Raw genomic sequence first — 27,702 nt, 5'->3', positions numbered from 1 at the left:
TTCTATATATATGTGAACCAACTTCGAAACTTTGTTCTTGAATCACTAGAACTTCATAAGAGACATCTATGTATTGGTAATAGAGCTAGGAGTAACAGTAATGTAACTGTAATAAAAAGGTAGTGACCGCTCCCCACCCATTACTAAATAATAGTAGTACAACTTAAACAAAGACAAAATAAAATAAATATATATATATATATATATATATATATATATATATATATATATATATATATATATATATATATATATATATATATATATATATATATATATATATATATATATATATATATATATATATATATATATATATATATATATATATATATATATATATATATATATATATATATATATATATATATATATATATATATATATATATATATATATATATATATATATATATATATATATATATATATATATATATAAATATATACATATATATATATATATATATATATATATATATATATATATATATATATATATATATATATATATATATATATATATATATATATATATATATATATATATATATATATATATATATATATATATATATATATATAAATACACATATATGCGATTGACTGATACTACCAGTGGTCAATGACTCTACCATAGTGATATTTTACCCTACTCCAACGGCAGTACTCACCGGACATTTCTTGAAATTGAAATGACTACGTACACGAGTCCACCGAAATGTAAATAATCTCCACCGCTTTCAAAATGCCACATTTAATTTAGTTGGCAGTGCGCGCAGCCACACAGTACAAGTTTATTAATTTACTTGAATAAATAATGACCTTAACCGTTTTATCTTCTTCTTCTTCTTCTTCATGAGCCCTCTGACCTCCACTGCTGGGTATAAGCTTCTTCCCCTTCTTTCCATTTCCTCCGGATGGTTGCTGCTTGCAGCCAGTTTCCACCCTCCACAGCGACTATGTCGTCGGACCATATCTTTTGGGGTCTTCCGACACCTCTTTTGTTCTCCCAAGATCTCCATCGTGAAATTCTCGGGGTCCATCTTGTGGGGTCTAGTCAAGCAATATGTTCCTGTCTTGCAATATGTTATAACCATTTTATACTAATTGCTTAAAAAGACAAACCATTGAAAGAGTAACAGACATGAAGAAATATCACTTTTTGACATCTCATCAAAGATGAAGAAGAATATGGAAGTCTGGGCATTTACGGGGATGACGACCGTCATAAACTGGTTTAAGTGACACTTTACACACGTGTAACATTCACCAATTGGTTGTCAATAATGGGTAGAATTGGTGAATGTTACACCAATTGGTTGTCAACAACGGGAAGAATTGGTGAATTTTACACGTATGTAAAGTGATCGCTTAAACCAGCCTATGACGGTCGTCAGCCCCGTAAATGCCCAGATTTCCATATTCTTCTTCATCTTTGAGATGTCAAATTTGTGATTTTTCAGAACGTTTTTAAAGTTTAATAATATAACACAATGTATCAAAAATAAATATCAGGCCACTCATTGAACTTTTTTCTGTGCAACAGATCTTTTTAGGTAAAACCTGAAGGTTTTTCTGCATTTGAAAAATATTTATTATATTTCAAAAAATAATTAAACAATGCCTTTTCCTCAAAATGCAAAAACAACACTTTCTGCCCTGTAGCGGGTAAATATTAAGTTAAAAATATGCCTGTTTTGCTGGGATATAGTAGATTTTCCGGGCATTCCAAAAACATGCACAACTAAAAATTGACGATTTTTTTTATTTATGACGTGCTACTGCTATGTTGAACAATATCTCATTGGATATTGATCTGTTCCATGTGTCTGAACGAGTTTTCCAAAGCGAGATTCAACACCTTTAACAATGGTATTCTTACTTATTTTCTATTTTTGTTAATGTACACGCTTTAAATTTAAGTTTGTAATGTGTATGTTAATTATAAATAAATAAATTGAAATTAAAATTGATGTGAGAACAAAGACATAGCCAAATTCAAAATATTGTAAATAAGTAAAAATTAATGACGCATTTTTTTCATAAATAATTAATTTTTTAATTGGATTTTTGATTTGATCGTCTTTGTCTGTCTACTGTAAAAATGTATTCCATATTGCCTACAGCATTCCGAATATGCTTCCCTACCTATTATACATAAAGCTCCCCCATTTTTCTCGCAAAATAAATTAAAATTAGGATTAGCTCATAACGCATTCCAGCCCATAAAGCAGAATTTCAAAAATGTATTAATGTTTTTCAATTGTTTCAGGTAGTCTGGCTGAAAGCGACGCTGAAATTCCACCTGAACAAATTCAGCCTGTTAACGAAGAAAATTAAAAAAAAATTCTTGTTATTCCTTTTTTTCTGGCAGCGTTCATCTTTATTAAAATTATCCGCATTCTTGATGTAAAATTAAAACACCCGAAAATTGTTTCTTATCATACAGTTATACACTCAGAATAATAAGAAAAATAAATTGTTTTATTTTTTATTTAAATTCATTCTGCCAGCTTCTTTATTTATTAATATTATAAAAAAGAACTTCTTTGTTTTTAATTACTTTTTATTTGTTTTTTTTTTTCCAACCGGATTCTACAAGAACCTTGTCATCATAAGGGTTTAACATGGTACTTTTTTAGCCCTGATGATTACAAGGTTCTTGTCGAAACCGGTTGGAGAAACGAGCCAATAAAAAGTGGTTAAAAATAAAGTAGTTTAATTTTATAAAGTTTATATAATGTGCCGCAAAGTAAATGCGAGAAACATACAAAAAGAAACTTTATTTATTGGCTAGGTTTTTTTTTTAAAATAATTAATATGTTTTTCTTTGTTTTCAGATAAGTTTGTAAAAATTATAAGGTAGTAAAAAAATGTGTATGAACTATTTCAAACATTCTAACAGTGAAGTGAAAGTGACGCTTTGAAAAGGGTGTAGTTTATCAGTTGCTTTAAAAAAGACTCATAAAAAATACAATGTCAACGCCGGCTGTTATATCACCTCCTTTGGGAACTAAAGGGGTTCATATTTTGGGCGTGACTGTACCTCCGAGCAAAATAATCGTCAACACGAACAGCAAACAGAGACCGGCCATAATAATATACCCGACAGGTACGTGGAAATATTGACTATGGTTCAATCTCAAATTGAAAAATTACGATGGCAGAAAACATTGTTTTTCAGATTTTCCTAAGCTGCACCTAATTTATCAACACCTTGTTTAGGAAGTAAATTTGGCGTTGTGGGTTTGATTGTTTTTTTGTTTTTTTTTTGTTTGTTTCTGTTTTCGTTTTGTTCATTTTTTTATTTGATTTTATTTTTATTTTATTATTTTTCGTTTTTCTTTGATCCGTGTTTGTTTGTGTTGTTTTTATTTTACTAGGGAAATCGAACCCATTTAGGTAAAATTAAGATTTTCAATACAAGTAAACATTTTATTGGAAATCAATCTTCAGCTAAGATGGGAGTTGTACATATTGCAACATTGGATCACAATGTAATAGCGACCAAAATAAATTATTGTTTTAAAATCTGTAAATGAAATTATATGTAATTTTTTTTAAATCATTTATCTATTTATTGATAGTAAAATTGAACACAACCCTAGTTACTAGACAAAATTTTACCAAAAATAAAAAAATATATAAATAAATAAATAATTCAATTCAAACCCTTATCCGCACCCCAAGGTGCAAAGGGCACTGCATTATATAAACAGTGTTATCTTGATCGTTAACACACGAAGGAAAGGTGATCAGCCCTCCGCTTCAGGTACCAGTCCAGGGTAATATTGAATAAATATTAGAGTGAAAAAATCACTTGTATTTATTTGACCCCCCCCCTGGGAATCGGACCCGGGACCTCCAAAACAGTAGCCGAGCGTGCTGACCATAACACTACGGAGGCGGACAAAAATAATAATAAATAAATAAATACACTAAAAAGAAAATAAAAGTAAAAACGAAAACAATAATTAAAACTATACCCAAAATAAAAACTAAAACAAAACCAATCGAACCTAAGACTCCAGCTTACGCTGCATCCAATTATATCTATAATTTAACAGAAAAAATAATATTGTAAAATGTGCCCTCTTCACGAGGAAACCTAGTGAGGACACAGTATAACAAATTGTTATTTATATTATGTGCAAGATAAAAAAAATCTAATATAATTTTGATTTATACTTCTAGTCTCTCCTGAATCCGTGATAGTCCCTATCGTGTCCTGCATCTTGGGATTTCCTCTTCTGGCGCTACTTGTGATCTGCTGTCTCAGAAGACGGGCAAAACTTGCGAGGTAATTTATAACTGATTACATCTTTTGTGAACAAAAAACACACCTAAACACACCTGAATACAACTAACAAGATGCATAGAAAATACAGGTTTGACTGACATTTTTTTTATGTATTAATTTTAAATCAAACACAGATTTTTTGAGTCTACTTAATTGTATTTTATTAACAAAAACATATAAAAAATTATATTGTGACAATTGTTTCGCCTTGTTAGGGCATTATCAAACGAATGTGAAGATCAAATGGACTACGGTCCTTAGTAGCTATACAATTCTAAGTCACAGTTTTAACACATAAATTAATACATAAAATTAATACATAAATTAAAATGGAATTCTACAAATTAAACGCCAAATCAGTAAATAAATGACATTTTTTTGTTGAATAACTAACTTACAGGCGTTATATGGTACATTGACAATATCATGGCCATGCTCCAGCCCAAGAAAACCGAGAAGAAGGCGCGTCGAAGACTGCGTCGCTCCAAAAGCCTGAAAATAATATAAAATTATAACTCATTTTTACTATCCGTTTCCTTTTATTGGGACATCAGGCAAAACCCCGGAATTTGTACATGACTATAATCCATAAATACTAATTTGATTATTTCTTTAAATATTTTAAAAAAATATTTCTAATGAATTAAAAAAATACGAATTTCAATCATAGATTATCACATCATAGAATTTCAATTGAAAAAAAAAACATTATATGTATGTTGTCACTTCCAATATATATACAACTTTTTTTATACGGTGACTCCACTTTCCCCCCTTCAGACTCAGCCGATTGACGACGTTTTTCTTTATTATTTTTTTTTTCTATCAATATCATTTTCATATCAGAATCCTTATTTGTATAAGCGCCTTGAGGTAGTATTTTACGATAACGGCACTATATGAATTATCTAAAATAATTATAATTATTATCGTTTGACATTGTTTATTAAAACGTCAAACAGTTTGTTTTGGAGTCTCATAATTTATACATTTACGTGTGACAGGTAATTTCCTTGTTTATACATTAGGTTTCTATTTGGTTTTTATAGTTAAAAAAAAGTCCGCCTCCGTAGTGTAATGGTTAGCACGCTCGGCTACCATACTGGAGGTTCCGGGTTCGATTCCCAGGGGGGGTCGAATAAATATTAGTGATTTTTTCACTGTAATATTAATTCAATATAACCCTGGACTGGTACCTGAAGCGGAGGGCTGATCACCTTTCCTTCATGTGTAAATAAATGATCAAGATAACACTGCGTTTATATGATGCAGTGCCCTATGCACCATAGGGTGTGGATAAGGGTTTGAATGAATTTTGTGGTTAGTGACTTTTTTTAAATGTATTTGTTTACATACTTTACTTTCTGTAATTTAGTTTTTGATGTTACCCTTTTGAATTTTACCGTTTTAAAAAAAAAGTACAAAAAAACATATTAATACAAAAAAGATCTCACAAAGGCATGTCCTGTGTGTGGTTATACATTATATTTTAGGTCATAGTAAAGCGCACTGGCAAGAATACAATAGATAAAATCAGAAATAAAATTAAATATTAAGTGCCAACATAAACTACAATTATTTGATTATAATAGAATACAAAAAATCAAAAAGATGAAAATGAAAAATGTTTTTATTAAACTTTGTAGTATTGTTTTGCTGGTTTCATTATATCTTCGTATAATATTTATCCCTTTTACTTTTGTTTCAATTCACACATTATGAATAGGGCTGAATAAATATATTTTTTTTACACGTATAAGGTCAGTAGATAAACAAAAGTGTGAAACTATGTAATGGTCCCAAAATGAGTTTAGTATAAAACTCGTGGGAATTAAAGGCATATACTGTAATATTTTTTTCAACAAAAAAAATCCAACATTTCACAAAACCTGACATGTGCCAAATTTTAAGGAAATTTTAAACAAATTTTAAACAAATTTTGTGAAAACACACAACTGTTACCAGCTGTTTTGTATTTAATTTACAATTTTTAGCATATTCTCTTTTTCGAATATGTCTCGTATTGAGATAAAATGCGTCATGTTGGACAGTGTTTTCCATTTCAGATGTCGAGTGGTTGTGTATGTAAACAGCAGATGATATGAGTATGTTAAATCAAATAGTCTAGCCCTCTGGGCTAACACTTATCGGCACCCTGGGCCCCTTATAATTGAGCACATACTTATATTATAAATTTATTACAAACAAAAACTTAGAATGATTAAGGAAACACTTGTTTCTATATCACTTGAGTTTTATTAAAGACTACTAGTTTCCGAAGCTAAACTTCCATCGTCAGGTCTGAATAATAACTAAAATATAAAATTGTTCTGTAAATAAGGAGAGGGGAAAGTTAGGGAGAGGGGGTTAGTCAAGGGGCGGTGTTTGAAAACAAAGGAAAAATGGAAAGCAAAGGTGAAGAATTTTGAAACAATATATTATTTAATAAATTATTATTAGAATTTAGGTTTTTTGGATTAAACTAACTAAAAACAAGTGTTTCCTTAATCATTGTAACATGTCTTACCACAAAGTTAATGCCGAAACAATAAATAAAAAACTTGGAATGTTTGGAAACGAGAGCTTCAAACATAAAGCATGACCAAATTTTACACTGTTAATCTACTTCGGTTCGATCAAGATATTATAACCATCATTAAACAATTATGGATATATTTTTAGACTTAGCGTCACATCGCGTTTTTAAAAGTGTGCCACGAAAAAAGTATTGAAATTGTTCATTTTAAATCATGTTTATTCATTAAAAATTTAATAAACGATGGATGTTCTAATGGTGGATATAAAAAAAAACATGCAAGGTTGAGATAAGCATTATAGATAAAATCAAGAAAGGTGGGTTCAGATGGTTTGGGCATGTAGAAAGATTTTATTTTATTTTATTTGTAAAGGTACATTTATTTAAATCACAATTTTTACATATTAAGAACATTTTTTGCAGAGACTCACCAAGACACCTTGTGTGTCTTGTCGGTGGAGCTATTTTTTAATACATTTTTATTGTTTTTAACCTAATACACACACAAAAAAATGAGTAAAGAAAGAACAGAAAAACTAATATATGAGCCGAATGCTATTGGAAATAGGAGCAGAGGAAGACCAAGGATAAATAGACATGATCAAGTATTTAAAATACTTAGGCGTGGTCACGTTATGAGTAGGAATAATCGAGACTCTGTCCAAGTGGCCAGACTATGGAATGAATTACCTCTCCTTGTAATAAATGCACCTTCTCTTATAACTTTTAAGAAACGTTTGAGACATTACTTTTTATCATTAGAATCCTAGCTGTCCTTCAAACCTCCTCCCTTAGTTTGTCCCTCTACATCCTTCCCTAAACTCCCTTTTTCCTCTGCCCTCCTTATTATCATATTTTGTAATTTATGTTTTTAAATGTTCAAGTACTATCTCCGCCTTTGTTTTAAACGTTCAAGTACTATGTCCGCCTCCGTAGTGTAATGGTCAGCACGCTCGGCTACCGTTCTGGAGGTCCCGGGTTCGATTCCCAGAGGGGTCAAATAAATATAAGTGTTTTTTTCACTGTAATATTTATTCAATATTGCCCTGGACTGGTACCTGAAGCGGAGGGCCGATCACCTTTCCTTCATGTGTAAACGATCAAGATAACTCTGCGTTTATATGACGCAGTGCCCTATGCACCATTAGGGTGCGGATAAGGGTTTATTATTATATTATTATTATTAAGTACTATCTACCCTCTGATTGCAAAGAGCTGTATATGGTATCAAACGTTTTGATCAATATCACTCGTCTGTTTTTGGTTGGTTGGAAGATATTTCTTATCAGCAATAAGCCCGCCAATGTACTTTTTTTCTTTTCTGGACATAACGTTTAAATAAATAAATGATTATGTATGAGGAGATGCATTAATGTAGAATAGGCAGAGATTGTTTTCAAAGACAAAGTTCTATAAGCTTATTACGACTTTTCAGTGGTTCAGTTATGCAGAAATAAACTAATTGCACTATTTGAAATCCTCGCTTTCACAACAAATTTAACTGAGATTAGCTCACAAATGAGATTACTACGAATGAAAAGGATTTGCTGAATAAGTCGACGAGATTAAATGTCGACGGATATACTGGTTGGTATCTGTGTTTTACAGGGTGGCGCAAAATAAAATACTCTATGGGAAGATGTTATAATTTTTGCAAATGGCGTCGTACGTCAATCATATTTGACATTTCGCTCACTCCTTTCAAGAACGTCATAAATCAACAAACTTGATTTTTCAGGAGAACGTTTTTAAAATTTAAAAATATAATGCAAGATATTAGAAATAAATACCAAGCCACTCATTGAACTTTTTACTGTGCAACAGATCTTTAAAGGTAAAACCTGAAGGTTTTTTTCTCCATTTGAAAAATATTAAGTTTATTTGTAAAAATAACAATATAAAATATTTACCTCCGTAGCGCAGTGGTCAGCGCGTTTGGCTACCATGCTGGACGTCCCGGGTTCGATTCCCAGGGGGGTCAAAATAAATATGGCCGATTTTCAATCTCATATTTATTTAATATCACCTTGCCTTCATGCAATTAACGATCAAGATAACATTGCGTCGCTACGATGCAGTGCCCTATGCACCATTGGGTGCGGATAAGGGTTAGGAGACGAAAAAAATAATAAAACAATACCTTTTCTTCATAATGCAAAAACAACACTTTCTGCCCTGTAGCTGGTAAATATTAAGTTAAAAATATGCCTCTTTTGCTGGGATATAGTACATTTTCTGGGCATTCCGAAAACAAGCACAACTGAAAATTGACGATTTTTTATTTATGATATTCTTGAAAGGAGTGAGCGATTTGTGAACTAGATAGTTGCAGGCTGCAGTATACTAACAAATTGATAAAACGGGCACAAATGTATATCAACACTGGCGGCAGACACTTGACGGATAACATATTTTTCACTCAACATAAAAAATTGTAAAAGTCGAAATAAATATTTCCACTACTTAAAATCATATTTTATTATTTAGTAAAAAATTACAACATTTTAAATGTGTCGGAATACTTGTTCACAGATCTGGTTTATCTCCGACTATACGAATCATTTTTCATAGAATTTCAGTAGTGTGGTTGTCAATCATAGGTAGAATTGGTGAATGTCACACGTGCGTAAAGTGATCACTTAAACCAGCCTATGATGGCTGTAAGCCACGTACATGCCCAGACTTTTATATTCTTTTTCATCTATTTTAAGATGTCGATTTTGTCCGCCTCCGTGGTGATATGGTCAGCGTGTTTAGCTACCGTACTGGAGGTCCCGGGTTCGATTCCCAGGGGGGTTGAAAATGAATATTAGTGATTTTACACTGTAATATTCATTTAATATTACCCTGGACTGGTTCCTGAAGCGCAAGAGTGATCACCTTGCATTCATGTAAGTAATGATCAAGATAACACTGCGTCTATTCGATGCAGTGCCCTATGCACCATTGGGTGCGGATAAGGGTTATAATTAAGATGTCGAAAAACAATACTAAAAAAGTTATTAATTTTGAAGATGATTAATTTTGCGCCATATTATTTTTTTTGTATATTCCAGCTGTTTAGTTCACAAATTTCAAATATGATTGATTTACGACGCCATTTGCATAAATTATAACATCTTCCGATAGGGTGATTCATTTTGCGCCATCCTGTATGTGTGTATGTTCCTACTACTACATCCCATGAAGCTGAAAATAGATTTCTGACTTGGAGGCTGCAGTAGGTGTATTGAAAAGAAAATGACAAGTAATTTGTCTTAAACCAGGATGACAGAATACGCCGAAAAAAGGGGGATTGGATTTATTTTGCAATTCAAAGAAAAATTCACTACAACACGCAAGTGATAAGCTTTTACGTGTAGGAGTGTGTAGTTACCATTACTGCTATTTTATTTTTCCTGACTAGTTTTCTTCTTCCATTTACATTTTCGTATAGAGGTTATGTCTTACATCCTGAACTCTTTCACTTTCACGTTCTTTCACAATGAAAACGAGAATTATAATGAGAATTGTAATGAGAATTAGACAAATTAAAATATGAAATTGATGAAAAATGAAAACGAAAATGAGAATTAAAGTGAAGAACAAGTGAGAGTGAGTATTAGAATTAGAGTGAGCATGAGATTAAGAATGACAATAAGAATTATAATTATAATTAGAATAAGAATTTTAATTATTGATGAAAAATGAAAACAAAAATGAGAATTAAAGTGAAGAACAAGTAAGAATGAGTATTAGAATTAGAGTGAGCATGAGATTAAGAATAACAATAAGAATTATAATTATAATAAGAATTATAAATATAATAATTATTAAAGTGAGAACTATAATTTTAATTGGAATGAGAATTATAATTATAATAAGAATGAGAATAACAATTAAAATCAGAATGAGAATTTAAATTATAATTAGAGTGAGAATTACAATTAAAATTAGAATGAGAATTATAATAAAAATTGGAATGAGAATTATAATTATAATTAGAATGAGAATTATTTTTCAGGGAGCGCGCCAGGAGACGCAACTGCGGCATGACCAGCGCTGGACTCTCGTTAGTTCGTCTTGGAGCTGGTAGAGCCAATAGGACTGCTAGTCTGGCCAAGGCAAGAGATCGACCTTCGCTTGACTTGGCCACTGTGCTGGAGGAAAGATCGGATTTGGACTCTACTCAGGTGATATTTTATATCCATTTTTTAATAAATTCCAGAATGTAGTTGGAAATAAGACCGAAGGAAGACCAAAGAAAAATTGTCATAATCAAGTATTTTAAATAATTAAAAGTTGTCAGGTTAGGAGTCGGAAAAATCTGCGGGTATAAAGTTTATGAGGAGTTACATGAATGTGGCAAAGATTTGTTTGCAAAGACATATTGGTATGGCGTTCTATTCCCTCTTCCTACGCCTGCGGGGAAGTGGCATAGCAGTTAGATACTAAGATAGTTTTTAACAACATTTGAGAGTGTCTCAATACCTGTTCACAAAATCTCAAATGACATGTTAAAAAATAGTATGATAAAAACTCCTCCTGTAATTGGAGATAATCCAGATTTTGTGAACAAGTATTTAGACACACTCAAAATGATGTCAATAAATTATCTGGTCAAATAATAAGCTTAAATTATAAAAATGAAAATAATATTTTCTGGCGTTTCTCATGTGTCTGATTATAATTCAGAATCCGGACCTCACATACTAATATAAGAGTTTCTGCTCAATAAAAAGCTTCTTTTCTTCTCACCAATAGATGTTTCTAGTGAATTTCTTGTGATTCAAGAACAAGGTTTCTAAATTGGTTCATATATATAGAACTTACAAGAATTTGAGTAGTGTGGTTGTCCATAATGGGTAGAATTGGTGAATGTAACACGTGTGTAAAGTGATCACTTAAACACTATGACGGTCGTCAGCCCTGTAAATGCCAAGACTTCCATATTCTTCTTCATCTTTGATGAGATGTCAAAAAATAATATGAAAAATAACTCCTATAATTGGAGATATTCCAGATTTGCGAACAAGTATTTGGACACATTTAAAATGTAAAACTTAGTTTTTAATGTGATAAATATGTAGTGTGTTACTCTGTTAAATCGAAATTTGGTATTAGCCGCATTCAGCAGTTAGTAATGACAATTCGAATAGGTACGCAAACTTAGTTCCATTGTCATGTTACATGTAGGTACATATCTGACAATGAGTAGGAGATAACATAATCTAATTTTAATGTCAGCGGTTTTAAGACATCTCTGTGAGAGGAGAATCCCTCGAAAGGGAGAAGAGCAACCAAACTAAACTTTCAATCAGTGATTCTAAACCTTTTCTAAGACGTGACCCAGCTTTATAACAGGTTTTCACTTCAAAATAGTCGTTTTACAAAGCGAATTGGACACCACACAAACTAAATTGGATACCTAATAAATCAAATTGTTTTTTTTTTCAAAACAAATTTGATGTTATGTTGTTTTTATTTTTTTTTTTTTATACGTACTAGTACCGTCGCGTCAGTATGAATACCTGCCCACATCTTTTATTCTTAACATATTTCGGACGGGTGTTTTTTAGGCCTGAGGACCACTGGCAACATTATTCGATAAAAGTGTACACATATTTTTTTGTAGTTAAGACCTTAACAAAGATATTGGTACATAATATTCATATAAAAACATTAAATAATTCCTTCTTTTCTGACTTTGAAATGAGGCCGGCGCAGAAGGTAAAAATACCCTTCCCGTCCTTAAGCATTAATCGACCGAACGGATAGAAATACCTTTCCCGTCCTTAGCGTGTTAAAACTAGCAAGTGCGTCAGTCGTCAAGTTGGCAAGCCGGCGCGGCGCGCTGTCACAGTCTGTGCGCGCGATGTGTACTGAAGTCAGACAAGATTTTAAATAAATACTTCTTTGAATCATAAGTTCATTACTTTAAATATATTTTTTTAAACTATAACTTTTTAATAAAATACAATATGACGTCCGATTTGGTTTGTAAAACGTCCAACCTGAAGTAAAAAACCAGTACCTGTATTTTTACATCCTGGGAAACGCAGAAAAATATGATTTGATTTTTTATGTATCTTTGGCCAGCTATTTTCATTCACAACATTTTGAGTGTGTCTTAATACTTGTTCACAAATCTGGAATATTTTTGCACAAAAAAACTCTCTCTCTCTCTCTCTCTCTCTCTCTGTCTCACATTAAATATCTGTTATTCTTTATTTTTGAGAAGTTTCACGTGTACGGTACTGCACGCTCTATTTTGTTTTCTGTGGCGACACTCAAATTGAGAATCTGTGATATAGAACCTTCTAGAATTCTTGAACCATGTAATCCTTCGAATTTCCTGTAAACTTAGGCGAATTGTATAAAATACATATTATAGTATGTAAATACGTGTTTGTGTGTACATTGTTACACTTACACCATGTTTAAGGGGAAGACCATGAAAATTCAGGACATTCCCCTTCATAATTATATTAGAAAAACCATATTTTTACTTTAAATTACTTAATCACCTTTCTAAGTGTGACTAAGTTCCTGAACACAAAGTTAACGAAGAGATATGATAAAATTTTTGACATCTCAACATAGGTGAAGAAGAATATGGAAGTTGGGGTTTTCATAGGGCTTATAACCTGCCATAGACTGGATAAGTGACCACTTTACATAGTGCAACATTCACCATTCTAATTTATGTATTAAATGTTAAATCAAAGACTGATTTTTTGAGTCTACTAAGTTGTAATTTATAGTTTAAAAAAACACATAAAAATAATTTTGTGACATTCGTTTGAAAATGCTGTAACTAGGCGAAACAACTTTCAAAAAATTCATTTTTATGTAAAAAAAATACAATAAAATACAAATTAGTAGACCAACTAACTAAAAAGAAAAACAGTGTTTCATTTAACATTTAATACATAAATTAAAATAGAGTTCTACAAATTAAACGCCAAATCTTTAAATAAATTCAGCATTTTACCCATGATTGACAACAACACTACTCAAATTTTTAGATCTCCTACATATGTATATCATTAATCTCATGATACTATACATATGAGTTCACTAAAGCCATCTACGGTGAAATGAGGAAGGCTTTTATTTAGCAGAGACCCTTTTATATGAATATTTGAAAGCTCCGAACCTATAATATTTTCGCTTCCTATGCAAAACTAATTTCGTGAATATATATATATATATATATATATATATATATATATATATATATATATATATATATATATATATATATATATATATATATATATATATATATATATATATATATATATATATATATATATATATATATATATATATATATATATATATATATATATATATATATATATATATATTTTTATATATATATATATATATATATATATAAATATATATAAATATATATATATATATATATATATATATATATATATATATATATATATATATATATATATATATATATATATATATATATATAAAGGAGCTCTAAAGGCTGCACAATGCAGGGACCAATGCCGGAGTGTTTTCCGAGCTTCCAGAGAAAACCAGGAGGGGGGTCACTATCCTCAGCAATGAGAGAAACGACCGGAGAAGAAGAAGATATATATGCAAATATTTTAATTTCAGGTGGATCTGGTAACTCCAGACAGAGACGACAGGTTCCAGATCGGCCGCCTCCTGAGCCAGCCAGCTCGCTACTTCCTGGAAGGGGGAAGATAGCGCCAGCAGGCCTCCTCAGCGCAAGGGCTCGGGGATCAAGGGACCATCGAGGGCACACACTCTCCCCTGTGGAACACTCTTACCCATGCGCAAACTATTAGCATCGAAATTGACAGCTAGCCAAAGTGAACAGACTTGAACTAATAACCCCTGATAATGTCCGGTAGGCATGTTGAAAGTTTCTAGCCACACTCCCGGATATGACACAGAAGCTCTAGGCATCCTGGCAGACCACAAAACAAAGCAATTTTTGTGATTTCATTTGTTTATTTGGCAGTCACTCTGTGGTAATTAATATCTATCTATTTTAAACGATATTTTAGTCCGCCTCCGTAGTGTAATGGTCAGCACGCTCGGCTACCGTTCTGGAGGTCCCGGGTTCGATTCCCAAGGGGGGTAAAATAAATATAAGTGATTTTTTCACTGTCATATTTATTCAATATTACCCTGGACTGGTACCTGAAGCGGAGGGCTGATCACCTTTCCTTCATGTGTAAACGATCAAGATAACACTGCGTTTATATGACGCAGTGCCCTATGCACCATTGGGGAGCGGATAAGGGTTTTATTATTATTATTATATTTTAAACGATCAGCGTTGAAATTGATGGCCAGCCAAAGTGAACAGACTTGAACTAACCCCATGATAATGTTCGGTAGGCATGTTGAAAGCTCCCAGCCGCATTCATGATACAGAAGCTCTAGGCACCCTTACAGACCAAAAATCACCTTTGCGAATCAATTTTTATGCGGGCCAATTTAAAGTAATATCTTTCCATTTTTTAATTTAAGTTTTCTTGGTAAATACCACTATTTCTTAAAATCAAGTGTGACACTCGTTTCGATCAATTCCGCATCATTTTCGTTACATACGGTATTTTTTCCCTTTATTAACGGCGATAGCCAATTTGTACATAATATATTACAGGTATACTTAATAATAAAGTAATATGTTTTCTCTTTTTAAGTAGGTACCTATATTATTGGTTCGAAAAGTACTTATCTAAACAAGAATGAACATATAAAAAAAGGAATTATGCATTAGCCTGAAATATTTTAATTATTATTGCTTTACAGTTAGGAAGTGACATATTCCAGATATCGAGATGGTCCGCGAAATTATTGCCGAGGTTTCGCATTCGGTGTACATGAAAATTATGCATCCAAACACGTGTCACAATATATATATTTATATAAGGGGTAAATAGTTTTTAACAAGTAAAGGTCATTTTATTAATGACTGCGAAACTGACGTTGCGTGTTCGATTCACGCCAACTGCAAAATAAATTCAAGAAAGATTTATTTTCAATTGGTCTGGGTGTTTGTGCACTGCTGTATCAAGACAGTTAGAATAATTGGCAATGTGCATTATTGTATGAATATTTTATATTATTCCACAAAGAGTTTGTGTATATTTACCACAATTCGGAACTATATATAGATATCAAGTTTACATAGATAGCGATTAAAATCATCAGTATCTTGTATATAATATTTAAAATGTATACTTTGGTTAAATACAATATACAGGTGGCGAAAAAATAATCATCTAATTTTGTTCCTGAATAACTTTTTTACTTAATCTTTATCTTTATTTTATATTTATTTATTTTTTATATCTTTATTTTATATTTATTTCTAAATCTATTTTTTATATTTATTTTTCCTGAGTAAAATATTTGAATATGTATTTAGAACTTTTTGCTGTCTAGTTCACAAATTTCAAATATGATTGACGTAACCATTGGCAAAATTTATATTAATTTTGCGACACCTGTATGTCCCATTTTTTAAAAATTTAATTTCAACTTTACACCACAACGCATTTCAGTTCAGAAAGAAGTGGATAAAAAGTGTAAATTAATTGTTTTTTTAGGAAAATAATGAGTATTAGTTATCAAATATGTAAATATGTATTAATGGAAACACAAATACATAGATAAATAATAAGTAACTTAGGATTTGATTAAACAGCTAAAATAATTGTATAAACATATTGTATATTGTATTTTACTGGTTATTTATGACAAAATGTTTATTACATAATAAGTCAACAATTTTTACGCAAAAACTAAATTTCATTCAAAGAATGATTTTACGCGGGAAAATCAAATAATTTCCCGCTCTATTGTCAAATTTGGCTGGAGGTGTCATAAGATGGAAATAAGCCTAATTCAATATGGCGGTTAACTAAATAAGTAGGAAAAGAGTCCAATAATATGTTTATGATTATCATTTATCCCCCTGAAGTTGACAATTAAAAAATAAGAGGTATTTAATTAATACGATTTCATGATTTTTTGCAATACATAAGATAAGTAAAGATAATGTTTTTAGAATATTAGTTATTTATTGATGTCGACAGTATCTATGATTTGGTACAGTCTGTTTACAGTTATTTTACTTCTAGTTGTTTTTTTTATTATTATTAATTTGGCAGTATAAATAAGTTTAAAAAATAAATAAATATAAAAAAAACTAGAGGTAAAAGGAACATAGATATTAATATACTTAATAGTTGAAATGAAAAAAAGGTACGTACATTCGTATAAAACACGGAGAATATATGTACAATCCATAATATACTGTAATCATATTTATCAAACAGTATAAAATATGGTCAACTCAAATATAATTTTAACTTGTCTTATTTTGTATCATTCTTTTTTTAACCTTTATGTCACCATATTTTGTAAATGTTGTCACTGTGCATTAGGTAGGTACTTTTTTTCCTTTACATTTGTGGCACTAATTAACAATTTAAAATAATGTACTTGTAAGTAAGTGATTTTTTCACTCTAATATTTATTCAATATTACACTGGACTGGTACCTGAAGTGGAGGGCTGATCACCTTTCCTTCGTGTGTAATCGATCTAGATAACACTGCGTTTATATGAAGCAGTGCCCTATGCACCATTGGGGTGCGGTAAGGGATTTATTGTTATTATTAAGTAATATGGGATACCTGAAACTAATATTAATAATTTAATGTAAAATAAATTAATCTCTTCCAGACCCTTAGAAAATGACATTTTATTACGTTTGCTTCAAAAAAGGTAAATATTACTTTTCAGGCCTATTTTAGGGAAAATATTGATATTATATAAAGCAGCGAATCAAGATATTTTAGAACTGATATCAAACCATTGCTAAATTATGTAATATTTATTTTTACTATAAATAGGAATTGGTAGGTTAATACATGTTGTATGTAAAAGTATGATTCGTAAAATAAATTAAAAAAAATATGTTTTTATTATAATTCATTTATTTAAAAAATAAAATACTATTTTTAACTGTTTTAACTTGTTTTATTCTAGTTATGACGTTTGGTAAAAAGCCCTTTACAACAGTAAAAAGTTTTAAATATGTATACCTATTTAATATATAAACCTTCTCGCTCAGTCAGTAATTGTAATAAATTTCACTTGACTCCTAACAGCGTTTTTAAATGATTAGAGGATAAATTGTTTAAAAGAGAATTTTACTGTATTATTTGTAGCTCCGGCATTTTATTCGAGATCAATATAGATACAATAAAATACAATTCATAATAATTTCAAATTAAACATTCAATAATCTACGTTTGTATTTTAATATGTATAATAATGAAAATACACAGGCAAAATAAAAATATCAAAACCATAATTCAATGGGTAGGAACTTTATATGAAAAAAATAGAACAGGTAATAATTTTGTATCGCCTAACTTGTTTTTTCGTTTCTCGCAACACTTGCCGCCATTACGGTCTTTTTAGACATCCGCCGGGCGGACGTCTGACGTGCTCTTTAACGGCTGATAAAGCTGTATTTTTATTGCTAAAATGGTTTGTAATCCTTGTTTTAATCTATTTCAAAATATAACCCAATTTCATAAGTTTGCTATTAAATCGTTTTTGTGCGAGTTTATCGACGGATTGCTTCGATAATTCGAGATTATAACGACGCGAGTGAAGTGACCATGCCAATAAGATGTCATATTTTGTATTCGAGTTACTTTTTTCGTTAGCGTCCTAGGCATAACTACGGATCTACATATGGAGTGATGAATTTTTATTTGTTTATTATTATTTATCGAGCTAATGGAGATGGATTTGTTATGTTTTTTCGTGATGAACAACTGACACATGCGCGTCAAATGAGGCAGTTTCGATAGTTGATTTACGTTCACCGCTGCCATGTTCTATGGTGCCGGCCGTTCGTGGTCTTCCAATCGGGGTGCATTAATGATTTTAATTTAATCTGATCGTATCAAGTGACGCGGGATTTGATTTGCAGTTGAAATTTGTACCTTAACCTAACTTTCTGCCGTTTCAGGGTTTCGTCAAAGTTGTGAAGAACAAACAGTACTTCAAGAGGTACCAAGTCAAGTTCAAGAGGCGTCGTGAGGGAAAGACTGACTACTATGCCCGCAAACGCTTGACCGTACAGGACAAGAATAAATATAATACCCCTAAATACCGCATGATTGTGAGGCTGTCCAACAAAGACATCACCTGCCAAGTTGCTTTCTCCAGGATTGATGGCGATCGCATCATCTGCGCAGCGTACGCTCATGAATTGCCCAAGTATGGAATCACGGTAATTACTTAAACATTATTTTTATCTCTTTTACTCCATTACCTGACCTAATGTTTTTTTTTTGTAATTGTTTTTTGTCTTTGCTGCTTTCCTTATCTATGGCTGTAAATCAAAGAAAAATATTATTCTTCGTTCAAAAGGAAAAATCCTTATTTGATTCCTTAACAGTTGAATTTCTGCTGGGAGCATAATTTCCCTATATTTTTTATTTTTATTAAACAAAAAACGTTGAAAACATCCTTCATGTGTATTAAAACTTACTGTATAACAGTAAGTTTTAATAATATTCATCGGGCTTCTCCTGAGGAGTTTTATGTGGTTTCCTACCAGCAATGAGCAAATGCTGAAATGTTCCTGATTGGCCCACACTAGATTATTATCCCTTAAGAAGAAACAAAAATCCACTTAATGATCTATAAACCTTGTATATAATAAGGATGGTAAATAATAAATGCAATAAAACACTCTCCTTATCGTTCATTTTGTATAATACCACTTTTCTATTATTTTTAATTACTCTTTGAGAGTGTTATATTACCATACCACAAAGTTATCATTGTTTTTAATATACAAATAATATATGCCACTCCCATCTTTACAAAAAGGTACTGGTTGCCACATCTTAAGTTTCTTGTGTCACATTATGGCCGTGTGTATTGTTTTGTATCGTGACTAAGTATTGCAAGACGACACCTGTATTATAATGACTGTTTGTTCGCAGGTAGGTCTGACGAACTACGCGGCCGCCTACTCCACCGGCCTGCTGCTGGCCCGCCGCCTGCTCAACAAGCTGGGCCTGGACACCCTGTACCCGGGCAACCAGGAGGTTGACGGGGCCGAGTACAATGTGGAGGGTGTCGACGACGGACCCGGAGCATTCAGGTGAACACGCCTTCCTCTGGTCTTTATCTGTTGTTTGCTCATGATGTGCTGCGTCAGAGTTCCCTAATGCTAATTGTTGATGTTTTGAATATTGAAAGCATTAACTTTGTGGATCAAATTGATGTGTTATTTTGAGAAATAAAAAGACTAACTAGTTTCGGCAACAACCTGTTGCCCTCTTCAGGGTTTAATTTATGACTAAACATATAAATAAAAAAGAAATAGGGTTAACTTGTACACTGTTTGTACACGGAACCCAATAACTTGTAGACTGTTTCTTGTGAACAAGATGCTGTGAATAAAATGGCATGAATGGTCAAATTATAGGCTGCATAATATTGAAGATCATGTTTTCATCTTGTACAATGGCTAAAAGCCAGAAAGCAAGACAGCTGCGCTAAAGTTTGGACGTGTATCGCGCGCATATTTTTTAAAAGTTTATATATCAGAACTTTACTTCTTTTATATATATGTTGAAAAACTATTTTTATAATTTTTTTTTAACTCCTTCCACTACTTTTCAATAACTCTTTTCTTTTTTAAATCAAATATTTATTTTGAAGAACTTATTTTTTTCAATGCAAAAACGGTATTTTAAGCAAAAAAAAATCCATTCAAATTCAATTCATCCATGGGTTCAAAGAATTCAGTTGCAATTTATCGTATATTGGGCCTTGATGTAAATGATGCGCAAGTTGGCGAGTGTTGGTATTGTTTCAAATATTTGAGAATTCTTGTTTTATTGAATGCATCATGAATTCGCAATCAGGAAAAATCGTGATTTTTTACCTGTAATGTCTGGCATTTTAGAACCGATCATTGATTCGCACTGTCCGGTAGTTTTTTTTTTAATTTTTAAAAGCAATGATGTTTTGCTTAATAAAAGTAATTTTTTTGTGTATATGCATTTGTAGCACCACCCAAGAAAAATAAAAATATTGGCATTTATTGTTAAAGTAGGTGCGTCATCATTTCTGATGATAGAATGATAATTCGGTTAATTTTTAATTTATTTTTTGGTAGGCATCCTTATCATTGTATCTGTCCGTTATGATGATATCTACTTTATCAAATAATGTAATCAAACAAGGTATAATTGTACTCAGTAATATTATTTCTAGCTCTTTAAATAATCATAATATCTATCACCTCAGAGGCGTGCATTCTATATAGGCAGAAAAGCAGCGCTTACCCTGAATTAATCGCGTTCCATATGGAAACACGACCAGTGCCTACTATGCCTTAACCTTACTCAACACTACTGCCTGCCCTGTTTAAAAACTCCTGCGCACCCCACTGATTACCTCACATCTCTTTCTAAGTCCATGCAAATTGCCGTCTGATTTATAATGATCATTCTGTGTCGAACATGGACGACATTAACCGTGATTTAAACTTTATTTTCGTCTCTGTCATCATACAAAGATGTCAAGTTTTTCACAAACAATGCATTCCACTCTCTCAAAGTTGCGCTCTGTTAGAATTAAGGTTAGACATATCGCTCACTCCTTTCAAGAACGTCATAAATAAAAAAAAACTTGATTTTTCAGTAGAACGTTTTTAAAGTTTAAAAATATAACACAATGTATTAAAAATAAATATCAAGCCACTTGAAATTGTACTGTGCAACAGATCTTTTTAGGTAAAATCTGAAGGTTTTTTCTCCATTTGAAAAATATTTAGTATATTTAAAAAATAATTGAACAATACCTTTTCTTCAAAATGCAAATACAACATTTTCTGCCCTGTAGCGGGTAAATATTAAGTTAAAAATATGCTTTTTTGCTATAGTACTTTTTCTGGACATTCCGAAAACATGCATAACTGAAAATTGAAGATTTTTGATTTATGACATTCTTGAAAGGAGTGAGCGATATGCATACAGCACATGTTAAGGCAACTGACCCAAAGTTGCGTTGTGGCCATTAAGCTTAACACGGCTTAGAGGAAACAACGTTTTGCCCTATCTGTTTCGTTTACTGAATTATATTTACTAATCCAAAGTTGCATTGTGGTAATAATTTATTAAATTTACCTCGAAACAAAATTTTTTAATATGCAGCTGGTTGCTTTTACACATTTGAGCAGACCCTTCTAATCAAAGCAAAATAATTGATAACAAACTTTCAATTACTTTTTTTTAATATGACTTATAAAACTATTTGGATTCATATGTACAAAATACAGCACATCCTCTTCTTTTCTTCTTACCTTCATCTGCACCAAATGGTGCATAGGGCACCATCAAATCGATTGTAAAGGTGGGGACTGACCGGAGCATTAAGTCGTAACGTTTGCGGCAAGCATCCAACTTCCGATGGAGCACTCGGAACGCTGTACTGACTATACTAATGCTCGCATCGTAACGTGTTACGTTACGACGAAATGACTGGTCAGTCCCCACCATTAATTATATAAAGCCAAGGTGATCGATCAGTCTTACGCTTCAGGTATCAGTTCAGAATAGTAATAAATAAATATTAAAGTGACGAAAAATTTTATATTTAATTTTACCCCCCTGGGAATTGAATTTCCGCCTCCATAGTGTAATGGTCAGCACGCTCGGCTACCATTCTGGAGGTCCCGGGTTCGATTCCCTGGGGGGGTCAAATAAATATAAGTGATTTTTTCACTCTAATATTTATTCAATATCACCCTGGACCGGCACCTGAAGCAGAAGGCTGATCACCTTTCCTTCATGTGTTAATGATCAAGATAACACTGCGTTTATATGCAGTGCCCTATGCACCACTGGGATGCGGATAAGGGTTTGAAGAAGAAGGGAATTGAACCTGGGGCCTCTGGCATGGTAGCCAAACGCGGTAACTAACTCACCATGGAAGTGACCCAAGTATCTATTTACTATATTATTATCACTAGGCAACTTGTACTTCTTAATAGGTACAAGTTGCCTAACGATAACTATATTTGTACTTGTAATTATACTATAATGCGCAGTACGGGTATAGAACATTTTATCTTTTTTCTATTCAATCCATTTTTCCATAGAGTCTTTTTTTTCTAAGTTGGTATTGACTTGCAGGTGCCACTTGGACGTTGGTCTGGCCCGTACCACGACAGGGGCCCGCATATTCGGGGCTCTTAAGGGAGCTGCCGACGGCGGCCTCAACATCCCCCACTCCACCAAGCGCTTCCCCGGATACGACTCCGAGGCCAAGAACTTCAACGCTGATGTCCACAGGTAACCCTGCATAATATAAACGCAATGTTATCTAGATCATTAACACATGAAGGAAATGTGATCAGCCCTCCGCTTCAGGTACCAGTGCAGGGTAGTGTAGGATAAATATCAGAGTGAAAAAATCACTTATATTTATTTGACCCCCCCCCTGGGAATCGAACCCGGGACCTCCAGTACGGTAACCGAGCGTGCTGACCATTACACTACGGAGGCGGACACTATTCACACACTTATAACTACATAAAATTATTGAAGTTGAAGCTGAAACATTGATTCTCGGACGCATGAACGTATCCGCTAGTAGCAAGTGCAGGGCATTGGTGCATATATACAAATATACCCCCCGTAAACAGCCATGTGTGATGCTCCTTTCATCCCCCGACTTGCACTCAGTTGCACGCTCGGGCAGCCTATATCGGAGCTATAGAAACCTCGTTGCAAACATTTGGTTGTGAGAATCTATTCCCCCTTTGGGAATTATTCAAACCGGTCTGCTTCACAATTGGCTGCTAATGCTAAAAATATATACCCGGAGACAAAAGCTCATCGCGTGTTTTCCATTGTTCCTGATGTTCTGTTGAGCAAAACTTGTCAATATTTGTTTCTTGTACAATGAAACCTCTAAATATCGTTTTTGAAGCAGCCTATTAAAATAAAGTATGGATTCGGGAAAACAATGATTGTGGAAATATAGAGAGAAATACACTATCTGCGGTAAGGGTAATTTTACTGTTTCACTCGACTGGTGGTGTTGGGCGGGAAGGGTAATTTTACCTTTTCACCCGACTCATCGTAAATTGCGTGTAAGTTATTACTACGCAAGACTTTGCGGCATCTTTTGATCTCATAATGATGTATGTATACAGTATGGTTAAATGTTATCACTTCTTTTCAGAGATGTTTATCTCTATTATGAGTGGGAATCCGCCCGCAGATGGTGTGCTAATATTTTTTTTTAAATAAAAAAAACATACTTTGTATTGTGTATGATCTTTCATCTCAATTTGTTTTTGATAATTATCGTCATAAGAATTTAATAATTTTTCAGTGTTACAAATTTTCAAAATATCTTCGGTTCACAGATATTATTTTTCTTTGAGTAAATCAAATGCAATCTTAAAACCGCGATAACTTAACCGTTTATGCGATTTTCAGCTGGATATTTTATTTTTCAATTAATAATCTTTCTTTAAGAGTACACACTTTTTTCACTTTATGGAAATGAAAGTTACTATTTATATACAAAATTTGCTATGCAATTTAAACAATTAATGCGATAAAATGATGCATAGAGAAACAATCAATGCAATCTATTTTTGCGTGTTTTATATGAATTCCATTCCGGAACTGCAAGATATAATGAAGGCATAATAGATAGAGGTTTCACTGTATTTGTTTTTGGGAGGTTATATGAAATATCCTCAAATATCAACACCAAGACTTGTACTCAATTTTGATTTATTTATTTTCAGACAACACATCTTCGGCCTCCACGTTGCTGAATACATGAAGGCCTTGGAAGGCAACGATGAGGAAGCTTTCAAGAGGCAGTTCAGCAAATACATCAAACTAGGAGTTATCTCCGATTCCGTAAGTTCATTACAATTTGTAAACATTACTTTTCACCTAACTTTCATCTGTTACTTTGGGCAAAATACGATTATAAATAAAACTTCATGTTGTAGTCATACAGGAGAAAGTGACCAAGTTCATTTTTTACAGAAACGTGATCATTGACTATTTGTTATCTTACTAGCTTAATATTGCCCTGAAAATAATCCCAAAGGATTTTAAACTTGGAAGCATAACATATTGATTTGTTAAAAATGACTAACTTCATTGATGTTTATTTTCTTGCCAAGCAAAAGTGATTGAACATTTTACGTTTTGTTAGTTAGTCACTTTCTCCTGTACGACTACGATATTTGGTATTCTTATTTTATTATTGCTTCTGGAGTCAAATCAGCTCAAATTTAAGTTGAATTTTTTTCAGAAATTTTATTATAGTTTATTTACAATATTTTGACTGTCCAAATTTGAGTTGGGTATGAGAATCATGTTTTCGGACAACTCTTAGTATGTAAAATAATTTGGGAAGAATCGTACATACATTTAATAAAGGTCTCTGCTAATTGAACAAAATCATACTCGATTCAATCATAGATGGTGCCATGAACTAGCATGTGAAAGAAGGTATCAATTGAAGCATAAATACAACTTCGGAAATTAGAGGATTGTGGTTTGTCAATCATGGGTAAATTATTCTACCCGTGATTGACGAACACTCAATTTTTGGTTATTATTTATATAAATGCTTCCAATTGAAAAGATCTTGAGGATGCTACTTTAGCGACATATATCGCTCACTCCTTTCAAGAACGTCATAAATCAAAAAACTTGATTTTTCAGGAGAACGTTTTCAAAGTTTGAAAATAAAATACAATGTATTAAAAAATAAATATCAAGCCACTTATTGAACTTTTAACTGTGCAACAGATCTTTTTAGGTAAAACCTGAAGGTTTTTTCTCCATTTGAAAGATATTTAGTGCATTTAAAAAAATAATTAAACAATACCTTTTCTTCAAAATGCAAAAACAAGTCTTTCTGTCCTGTAGCGGGTAAATATTAAGTTAAAAATATGCCGCTTTTGCTGGGATATAGTACATTTTCTGGGCATTCCGAAAACACACACAACTGAGAATTGACAATTTTTTATATATGAAAGGAGTGAGCGATGTATGATAATATGTGACGTGTTTCGTCTTAAACTCAATGTTTGTTTGATGTCTTAATGTCTTTAAAAGTATTTAATTAGTGTTTGATAATGTCTAATGTAATAAGACGAAACACGTCACATAGTATCATATATCGCTCACTCCTTTCAAGAACGACATAAATCACAAATAGTAAATTTTCAGTTGTGCATGTTTTCGGAATGCCCAGAAAATGTACTATATCCCAGAAAAAGATGCATATTTTTAACTTAATATTTACCCGCTATAGGGCAGAAAATGTTGTTTTTGCATTTTGAAGAAAAGGTATTGTTTAATTATTTTTTTTTAAAATACTAAATATTTTTCAAATGGAGGAAAAACCTCCAGGTTTTACCTAAAAAGATCTGTTGCATAGTAAAAAGTTCAATATGTGGCTTGATATTTATTTTTAATATATTGTGTTATATTTTTAAACTTTAAAAACGTTCTCCTGAAAAATCAAGTTTTTTGATTTATGACGTTCTTGAAAGGAGTGAGCGATATATGTAAATAAAAGTAGAATTCAATCGAATAACCGTGTTTAATTTTGGATATATTACCCAACAATTCAAAATGGAATTCTACCAACTGTCTGCAGTTACAATAAATTAAATTTTTACGTTAATTTCTAGATTGAAGAGATGTACAAGAAGGCGCACGCCGCCATCCGAGAGAACCCCAAGAGGGAGGGCAAGGAGAAGAAGGAGAAGAAGGAAGGCCAGCAGAAGAGGTGGAACAAGGCCAAGCTGACGCTGGCCGAGCGCAAGAACAGGGTGCGGCAGAAGAAGTCCTCCTTCCTCAAGTCCCTCAAGGCCGCTGTGGAGGAGTCTTAAACCAAACACTCAAATATATACCGTGTTTACTGCATCCATCTTGTTTTATTTGAACCAACCCGACGACGCGGAAAGAACGTTATCCCAAAACCATTTTGGAGAATATCACATTTTATTTTATTTTTTTAAATAAAGCATATAATTACATTGACGGTATATTTTTTTATTAAAGAATGTTAGAAAAATGGGAACATTTTGCATTGTTGTCTTCACTGTGTAATTTAATGACAATTTTTTGTCAGCTAAATATTTTAATGTTTTTTAGCTAAATGTTTGTCTGCCTCCGTAGTGTAATAGTCAGCACACTCGGCTACCATTCTGGAGGTCCCGGGTTCGATTCCCAGGGAGGGTCAAATAAATCAAAGTAATTTTTTCACTCATTATATTTTTTCAATATTACCCTGGACTGGTACCTGGTGCGTAGGGCTGATCACCTTTACTTCATGTGTGAATGATCAAGATAACACTGCGTTTATATGATGCAGTGCCCTATGCACCATTGGGGTGCGGATAAGGGTTTAATAATAATAATGTTAGTGCAGTGTACAGCCAGACGCATACATCTAACATTTCCCCCCAGTGTGGAATTCGTGTTATGCGCGGTGGGTGATTGCAATAAGTCAAACGACTTATAAGTATCATTATTTTATTCAAAATATACTCTTACAATCTTGACAGAATGTTTTGTCAGTGTGTAACAAAAAAAAATTAAATGTTCATGTATGAATGTTTAATTTGTGAGTGTAACAGCTTTAGTCCCCTCGATGACTCATTTATACTAGCTTGTCTCAAGGTGAGTATAATCTCATGAGCCGCACGTGAATGCTACACACAAAAAGAACAGTATATACAAGTATGTAATTCACAAAAATAAATTTCATATTTTTAAT

The 27,702-nt window shown here is 32.3% G+C and overlaps 2 protein-coding genes across 2 annotated transcripts; both read left to right on the top strand.

The window, feature by feature from the left end:
• Positions 1-2,849: 2,849 nt before the first annotated feature.
• Positions 2,850-14,557, top strand: LOC148309129 (uncharacterized). Its single transcript, XM_088260612.1, has 4 exons — positions 2,850-3,114; positions 4,197-4,302; positions 10,842-11,010; positions 14,465-14,557. Exons 1-4 carry the CDS (start codon positions 2,979-2,981, stop codon positions 14,555-14,557), a joined length of 504 nt encoding a protein of 167 aa, XP_088116738.1. The 5' UTR covers positions 2,850-2,978.
• Positions 14,558-18,310: 3,753 nt separating this feature from the next.
• On the top strand, positions 18,311-26,846 carry RpL5 (ribosomal protein L5). The gene is made up of 6 exons (XM_088260618.1): positions 18,311-18,387; positions 18,878-19,141; positions 19,863-20,023; positions 23,067-23,225; positions 24,698-24,815; positions 26,612-26,846. The coding sequence occupies exons 1-6, from the start codon at positions 18,385-18,387 to the stop codon at positions 26,810-26,812; spliced, it is 906 nt and encodes a 301-aa protein (XP_088116744.1). The 5' UTR covers positions 18,311-18,384; the 3' UTR covers positions 26,813-26,846.
• The last annotated feature ends 856 nt before the right edge of the window (positions 26,847-27,702 follow it).

Source organism: Brachycentrus maculatus, unplaced genomic scaffold (genome assembly GCF_059751285.1).
Source record: "Brachycentrus maculatus isolate JH-2025_06_01 unplaced genomic scaffold, ASM5975128v1 h1tg000139l, whole genome shotgun sequence".
Lineage (NCBI taxonomy): Eukaryota > Metazoa > Arthropoda > Insecta > Trichoptera > Brachycentridae > Brachycentrus > Brachycentrus maculatus.
The sequence above is the reverse complement of the archived record's forward strand: the minus strand, read 5'-3'. Positions and strand labels throughout refer to the sequence as shown.